Source organism: Schistosoma mansoni (assembly GCF_000237925.1).
Source record: "Schistosoma mansoni, WGS project CABG00000000 data, supercontig 0337, strain Puerto Rico, whole genome shotgun sequence".
Lineage (NCBI taxonomy): Eukaryota > Metazoa > Platyhelminthes > Trematoda > Strigeidida > Schistosomatidae > Schistosoma > Schistosoma mansoni.
This window is the reverse complement of record NW_017386186.1, coordinates 24596-33973: the sequence shown is the minus strand read 5'-3', so window position 1 is coordinate 33973 and position 9378 is coordinate 24596. Positions and strand designations below refer to the sequence as shown.

The 9378-nt window shown below is 31.2% G+C and overlaps 1 protein-coding gene across 1 annotated transcript; it reads right to left on the bottom strand.

The window, feature by feature from the left end:
* Nucleotides 1-3923: 3923 nt before the first annotated feature.
* Smp_130060 (hypothetical protein) lies at nt 3924-4490 on the bottom strand (the record flags this gene model as incomplete). The annotated part of the gene is made up of 1 exon (XM_018789119.1): nt 3924-4490. The coding sequence occupies one exon, from the start codon at nt 4488-4490 to the stop codon at nt 3924-3926; it is 567 nt and encodes a 188-aa protein (XP_018647431.1).
* Between the last annotated feature and the right edge of the window lie 4888 nt (nt 4491-9378).

The following is a 9378-nucleotide window of genomic DNA, read 5'->3' as shown; positions in this document are numbered from 1 at the left end:
AAGGTAATCAATGGGAAACCCTGGACTTAGGTTTTGTGCTACTTGACACTCGTCAACAAGGTATAACTGTAGCCTTCAGGGAACTGTTGCTCCTTGGCGGATTCGATCTCATGTCACCCAGCTTCACAGTCAGTGATCGATAGGATTCAATTTACACTAAGAAGAACCTGATATACATGACGTTGATCTCCATCCAGTGTTCAAACAATTGTAAACTGCTCATTTATTCATTTGCAATGAAACCTAAGCTAATAACCAATTTAATGAAGTCTTATTAGTCTACAGTGTCCAATAATTAAGCTTTTCACTTTTAAATATATTAAATTTTCATTTGAATAATAATTATAAGTAGTCTACTGGAATCATCTTTAATTAAAACAAAATTGATGGAAATACAGAACAAAAATGAATTTGGATACTTATTGTTAAAAAATAGTTCTAATTATCTGGAAAGTCTTATTAATGAGACAAAGAGTTTTCCTTAGATAATAAACACATTCACTTGTTTTTTACATCAGTAAATAAATTTAGCTATTCATACTTGATTATTCATTGTGTTTAAACCAGGGTATGTGCACTATGGGTAAGGTAGACATTTACCAGTCATGTCATCTTACTGATCTCTTTACTAGTTATTGATTTTTTTGAAAGTATTCACTTGAATGAAACGGTAAGGAAAAGAAACTATGAAAGCATCTCTTCTATGTTCATTTCATTTTACAGAGACTAATAAAGTTCAAAACAAAGTCAATACAGAGATGTAACCAGTTGGTAGACAATTGATTTCTATTATGCAGGTATCAACACCAGGGTTGGAATTGATAGTTTCAAATAAAATGATTATTGAGTTATTTATTTACTCTGAAGAAGTAGCTTACCTTAAGTCATGAAACGTCAGGAATACAATTTTTCTACTCATTGGGATATAACAAAAAATATACTTATTATTAATTATTTCTATCATAATTTTTTACTTATCGAACAACCATTCGGTTTACCCTCGTAAAAATATAATGGATTACTGCAAATAAAATAAAATATGAACTGTCGTTTCGTACAATTTCAGGAACCAATTCGATCTTATAGTCATATTGTACCTGCAAATATCTTAGATTGAATAATTTAGTTATATGAGAAACAAAATCAAAACCCATAAGTTTTTCTCAACGAAATGATACAAGCTTGGAAAAGATGGAAACCTCAATAAGAATTCCGTATTTATTTGTTGTTTTGGCTTTAGAACTATTTTGAAACTTGTAGCTAAGATACCATATGGAATAAAATGAACTGTTGTCAGATTTTCTGATTAAAAACAAGTTGTCAGTCATTATAAAAATAAGTATTAACCATGAGTTTGAACTCCTGTTAATTTATCATTTTCCTTCTATGGATTAATTACTGATACTAAAGTGGTTGATAAGATGATATTTAGGTGAAAATATATATGTACATAGTCACAGGATTTCTGCACATTTCGTTCGGTCATAAAGTTTTAGTAGCCATAACAACCATACAGTATTATTTCTATACTTTGATTAAACATGTATATATACATACACTTACTGAGTACTGAGAGTTCTTTAAGTAATTGATCATCATACAGTATTCGGATTAAAAAGTTCACTTAAAATTATGAACACTTGGGAGTATGAACACATTATTCTCTATAGAAGTGGTTAATGTTTGTCTTAGGTTAAGCAGATATAGGAGAGGTCTTAGTTCTTAATGCTCTATGCAAAATAATACAAACAACCTTTGCTGAAAAATATAAATGTATCAATGAGAAAGGATAATTTTCTAATGAATCTCAAAAGTTTACTTTCATAGTATGTAGGGTATCGATTTTGCGCTCAAGGGGTGTTGTAAATTAGGACAAAATATCTATTAAATAAACCCTACGTTTCATCAATTTTCCAACTGATATCAGTGAGTATTTTGTTTCCAGGGTATACTCGTTTGTTCCTACTCCTGACAAGCGACTACTAGGTACAATTAAACATATATATATATATAAGCAATGTTTTGTTTTTTCAAAATGTGTTATCGTTAAGTTAATTCATGAAACTTTTCAACTGTTAAGGTGTATTTATGAAGAAACTCAATAAATCGAAGTTAAATTGAAAGTTTCTATATGTTGAAACTTTATCATTGTAGTTTTCATATAATTGGCTAAACATACATCCAAACCACTTTCATACTAATACAGAATTGGCTTTAATTTTTAATTAAGGCAAACAAAATTTTTAGAACGATTAGATATTTAAGCTCAATCAATTATTAGAAGTGTATAATATTACAAAAACTTGAAGTGGAACAAAATGGCTGTTTTACGACCCATAGTTTCTTAAGTTTCCATATAATGTATAATAATATATACATATAATAATATAATAATATATATATATAATGTAAGTTGACAACCATTTTCCAAGTTAAACAGAGATGGATAGTGGCTGGCAGAGGAATCCAGGACGCGCGTTTCGTCCTATTTCGGACTCGTCGGCTGGATGTACCTGCATCTCAGAGTTGATGTTCATTCTGGGACTCAAACCCAGTACTCTCGCTTCAAACGCCATCGCGTTATCCACTCGGCCACTGAGTCCTGATAGCCACTTGCTTGTGTGATGAGGTGAAGTTTAAATTCACTTAGTATTGTTTGTTTGAATCTTGTCATCGACGTGTTAGGACTACAACTGGTCAGTCTCTAATGCACATATGCCAATTAGAGACTGACCAGTTGCAGTCCTAACACATCGATGGGAAGATTCAAACAGACAATACTAAATGAATTCATTTTTCAAGTTGTTCCTTTTTGGATATACATTCCAGATCAACGGACTTGCTACTTAACATATTTCCTGAATATTTAATTTTTTTGGTAATTTCATTTTTACATTTAAAAAAAAACATTAAGAAAAATCAATTGAGTTTAAGTAGTAAGAAAACTATTAACCAATTTTTTGGGGGATAATTTGAAATTCCCACAAAAAAAATTTCATAACAGATTAATCCAGATTAGAATACATAAATTAATCAAATCAATCACCTAAATTTGTAACCAATTATATTATGCATACATATATAATTTTTATAAAGACTGAAAGAATAATTTTAAGACTTAATATACAAGGAACATGCACCTTAAAAATATAGATTAGATATTATTGAATATACTAATAAATTATCTATTAAGTACTCTTTCTTCAAGTTCATTACTCAAAAGGGATCATGGACAATTTTGAAATCTGTACTAATAATTGTTTGGTAATACTAGTTCATTACTGATTTATGGTTGACTACTTTAATTGAGAAGTCAACATCTGTTATAGTATTATAATACATAATAATAGTATTAATATTATATTATAGTATAACTCTAATGGTGAATTTGAAAATTTGACTAAATTCTTTTAGACTGTGATAACAAATGGATCAATGTTAGACCACTACTGTAAACTTGGATGCACTGAACGGCCGTCTTGTCCAAGTATGAGACTTAGTAGTGTTCATCTACGATCTCATACACAGGATCCGAACCCAGGATCTTTGGCCTTACGTGCGAACACGACCTCAGACATTTGAGCCAGCATCCAACAGTGTGAATGTCTAGGTCCAATCAGTCCACGATATTGCGCCACCGTGTTCCACTTTTTCTTCAATGAGTAACTGTCCCACACTAGACATCGTTGAACTTCATTGATTAAGTTAACAGTATATTCGATGTACTTCTAATAGTTTTTAGCCACAACACTAAAGAGTAGATATCAATTCTTTAATAAGATTAGATACATTACTTATAGTGTCAATATGTACCTGAACCACTGTCACAAGATACAAATATTTAGCTAGCAAACTGATGAGCATACAATTTTAAAAATCGCATTTTATGTCAATGAAGCAATGGTTATAGAAACTTGTTTTATTCAGAAATAAACATATAACATACCAAGAAGTATTTTTTTCGCACGCCATTGAACTTTGCCATGCTGATTTAAAACAACGCATTGCATATTCACAGTATGTCCTAATGGTATAGCATACTGTTCTGAAGGTAACACTTCAAAACATTGTATTCGTTTTTGGCGTTCTTCTGTTGTACAACGATTGGATTGAATTACACGAGCAGCAGTATCTGTAAGGATTGAAGGATCAAACAATGGGTCAGATAATAATGGATGTTTTGAATTATCAACATTTTCTGGTTGCATATCATTTAGATAAGAAAATTTTTGATGCTTATTAAAGTTAATCACAGATAATGGGTGATCACTTAACATATACCCATTTGAAGTATTCTGTGTATGTATTGATGTTGATAAAGATTTGGAGTTTTCTAATAATTTAGAGTGCTGTTTAGAAATAACGGAATCCGAAAATGTTTTTGTATATTTATTCATAGTATTAGATCCATATGCTATAAATTCAGATAAAACTAGGTTCCAGTTAATCAGGCCTATCATTATTAAAGGAGAAATACGATCCAGGAACATCATATTCTATAAGATGGAATGAATCATAATTTTTTTCGACTGAGAAGTCAAAGAAATACTTTATTATTCATAAATTTAAAATGATTTTCTTTTATTATTTGCAAAGTTTATTTACTTCATATCTTGAATAAAGAAATTACTTTTTTTAATATTTCATTTTGATTGGTCAATTAACTGACCAATTAAAAGTCGGGATAACTAAAAACCGAATTTATTCACCAACTTAAACTCATTGCATTTTTGTCTAGTTGATAAATTTGGTTTTTCACTTACTCTATTCATAAAACAATGAGATATTTATAGTTTCATGATAAACTTAAGTAGTATGGTTCATTGACAAGTAAACTTGAAAAAAATTGATTGCTGAAAGCTTATCAATTTGTAACAAATGTATTCCATGTAACATCAAATATAATGAAAGTTCCTTTAGAGAAGAGTACAGACACTCTAAGTAGGATGTTTTTTTTATCATTTTTTATCTTTGTAGTTATATTTAATATATTCCACTATTTATTTCATATCATTTCAATAAATTACTTATTCTGAAGGATTAGTTTGTTGAACCATACTTTTCTTACCTAATTCCTTATTGTTTAAATGAAATCTTTCATGTTTAAATCGTAAAATCATCGCATCTATTTTAATACTTTCCGATAGCGTAATGGTTCAATGAGCATTGAAGAAGAGAGTTGTTAATTCAATATATTTTAAAAAGAATTGTTAATGTAAGCAACGATGGATAGTGACTCGCAGTGGAATCCAGGATGCGCATTTCGTCCTATTTGGGACTCGTCAGCCTGATGTACCTGCATCTCAGAGTTGATGTTCACTCTTAAACATCAATGGGAAGATTCAAACAAGCAATACTAAGTGAATAGTAATGTTATTGTTTTCACAGAATTCTGTCTACGTGGTACGTGAACATTTATTTTACCAACAGAATATCAAGTATTTAATCTGGTTACGTCATATTTCTTGATGTAAGCCCATACTTTTAGATATTTCAAATGAGATTTGTCATTATATACAGTTGTATACCTAACACTACTCTTAAATCACATCATTAATACATTGTATCCTTTTTTATCTGTTAGTATTGACTGGAATTATTTACAACTGATTAGTTTAATACAATTTCATTTCAATGTGTTTGATTGGTGATAGGGCATTATTCTGAAAGCTAATATTCACTTCAAAGCTAATTTGTAGCCTTAGTAATCTGTGTTAAAACTGTAATAGCTTTTAACACCATATAGAATTCTTATGGTTGATTTACAATGTTTAACTTAGTTCTTACTTACTTACGCCTGTTACCCCTCGTGGAGGAGCATAGGCCGCACACCACCATTCTCCATCCAACCATGTCCTGGACAATCCTTTTCAGTTCTTTCCAGTTAACATTCATCCTTTTCATATCTGCTTCTATTTCCTGGCGTAATGTGTTCCTAGGTCTTTTCCGCTTCTCTTCCGGATTCCAAGTTAGGGATCGCCTCTTGATTCAGTTTGATGATTTCCCTAATGTCCTATCCGCTTCCAACGTCTTTTCCTAATTTCCTTTTCAGCTGCAAGCTGGTTTGTCCTCTCCCACAGAAGGCTATTGCCGATGGTATCTTGCTAGTGAATGTTGAGTATTTTGCGTAGACAACTGTTTATAAACACTTATGCCTTCTTGACGATGGATGTAGTAGTTCTCCACGTTTCAGTCCCGTACAGTAGAACTAACTGTCTTGAAGTTCGTATTGAAGATTCTCACTTTGAAGTTAGTTGACAGTTGTTTTGAGTTCCATGTATTCTTTAATTGTAGAAATGCTGTTTTTGCTTTGCCAATCCTCGTCTTTATATATGCATCTAATCCTCCTTGTTTATCAATCATGCTTCCCAGGTAGGTGAATGTTTCCACATCTTCCAGAGTTTCTCCATCAAGTGTGGTTGGGTTGGTGTTCTCCGTGTTGTATTTGAGAATCTTGCTTCTTCCTTTATGTATGTTGAAGCCTATTGATGTTTAACTAAGTACTCTGTTTAATTATTTTGTAAAAGGTTAATATACTAACAGCGAATTTCGTATTTGTCATGTCTTGCGATAAGCGATCAACAATTTAACTAAGAAATACTTATACAAGATTTTATTATATTGCATTTCAACTTATTGCGTAAAAACCTATAATAAACAGAACATTATTGACTTTTTCTTCTCATTTAGATTGTTTACTCACATCTATGATAATGGAAATGTGAGAATTAATGTTTTCATCTTGAACATAATTATGTTCAAGTTGGCATGACAACCAAGTGTATATAATCCAAGAGATTAGTATCAATTTGGTGACAGTTATAATTAACACTGTTAGAGTATTTTAGGAATAAAAAATATTACTGATCTTGCGTTCAGTATACGATAATCGTATTGACTCAATTACAATGCTGAAAGACAGATTTCATGGAATCAAAAATGCAAAAACATTAGTCTTAAAAGATGACAGTATCGAAAACCTGCCTTATTTAGTGAAATTAGGTTTTAATGTAACTGGTTAATTCATCTGACTTTTAAAAAAAAGTGTTAGTATCTATAATCAGATATCATACAGTGATAAATAGTCATCAGGAAATGAAGATTAAAGTGTTAGTCTGTAAGTAAGCTCCTGATAGGAAGAAAATGATAATGAAATTACGTAACTAAAATCAAAATATCATGATATATTTTGTTTAAAAAGAATTTTAAAACTCCTTTGCATGATTATAGCAATTGGGACATATAATCATCCATGAAAATCTTTATAAGCATTTATTCTGTGTTTTTCTGTCGATCAGTTGTTTGATGAAACATTTTGAAGGAGAACAACTAGAACGTCTTTGAAAACAAACGTTAGAAAAAACAATTTTGTACATTAGTTATGAAGATTAGATATAAAACCTTCAAGGTAAATAGGAACAAACATGATGAGGATTGGATTTCTTATCATTAATTATGTGAATGAATATTAATTTCTATAGAAATAATGTTGATTTAAAGCAAGTTTTACTGTTAATAGTTTTTTTGTTGAAGGTAAAATGAATCATACAAACCGTGGTCATACTTTTTATTATTAAAAATGAGTTAATTAGGCATAAAAAGTCTCTAAACATTAAAAATGGTTTGATTCCTTTTAATGATATATCTACCCAATTGAATAACTCCGCCTGTAGCTCTTCTAAGGCTACTGCCGGTTCCAAGCACAAGTAAAGAAGGAGAGTTGGGCATGTGGTCATCGACCCCATCCGGTAAAAGTATTAACTTCAACGTGTCAAGAGGTGCTGGGCAACAAAAGGCATCATCATAAGGAATGCAACTCTACGGAAACCCTAGACAAGATTCAAGATGGGAAGAAAAATAAGACAGCAATTAACAACAGCCGAATAAGAACGGAGAAAGTCAAGGCACAATGTATACACAGAAGAAGACAAGCAAGTGAAGTAGAGAATTAGAGTCGAAAAGCAGAAATACGTGGATGACATTGGTGACCGGTTTCTCAACTTTGTGGATTGGTTGAAGTTACACATTAACACCGTTGGATGCCGGCCAGCTCAGTGGTCTAGAGGTAAAGCGCTCGTGCGTGAGACTGATAGGTCCTGGGCTCGAATCTCGCGAGGTCTGATCGTGGAGGAGTCTCACAATAGGATGAAACGGCCGTCCAGTGCTTCCAGGTTTTCCATGGTGATCTAGCTTCAATTGACTCATGATTTCAAGTATATAATATTGCATATATCAGTAATCTCATACTGAAACAAATTATGCATAAAGCATCATGTTCATAAACTTGCAATACTAATTAATTAATATTAAATAATTACACGTAACTTATTACGTAATATAATTGATCATATTAAACCAATAACCTTCCAAAGTTTATTTTCATTAAGAGCTGACAACTTCGTCATTTTAATTGAAAATATCAAGAAGTCACTTATTTAAGTTACTAGGATATATAAGTCAAATATAGTAGAAATCGTTTAATCAGTTCAGTAGCTTGATCAATTTGATTTCATTTTTTAAAAATTATACTCTAGTAATTTCCGTGAATAGGATACTTTAAGTTACATGAAGGTAAATGTTTCCAGGATAATAACTGTGGAAAGTTAACTTATCTAACCTTAACCGTTATATCTCATAGCGATATATACTAGTTAATATTCATTCAGGTATTCTATTATAATGTGAAGCACAGAATTTATAGTATTACGTAACCAGTGAATATAAGTTTGAGTTACACAAAAGCTTTTGATAATATTGATCCAATTGTAATTATGGATTTTAGCGTTTATCTAAACATTGTCACACTGGTCTATCATAGTTTTATTCAAATCATAGGTAATGAATGGATCTCTTGATCTATTTTTCCATGATTTTAATAATCATAACGTTTGATCAAATCTAATAAGGACTAATAAATTCCGGCGTTCACGTACGTTTGGTCGATTTATTCAGTTGATATCTATAATAATTTTAAAACATTGACGGGGGCATATGCAAAAGATAATTTCAAATGGAATAACACTATTTTATAAGTTGGAACTCACGTAATAGTAAAAAGCGGTATCTAACTGATGTATTGTGAGTTACAATCCAGTACAACCGTGTTCTAAATTGCACATTGGTGCTGTGGTGTGTGCTACTAATATCAACATAAGTAGTATATATCGTGAGTAAATAATAGAATGTCTGGCGGCAAAAGGTCGAGAAGATCGATAAGAAAAGAACGTGAACAGAAAGAGATCGGTATAGAAATGAAGGAACAGTGAAGTCTGAGACTATTGACTGACCTTTACAAGGGAACAGTCAAGTTTGAAACAACAGATTAATATTTTACAAATTAAGTATTTTCTGTTTGATTCTCAGATTTGACTAAGAGAT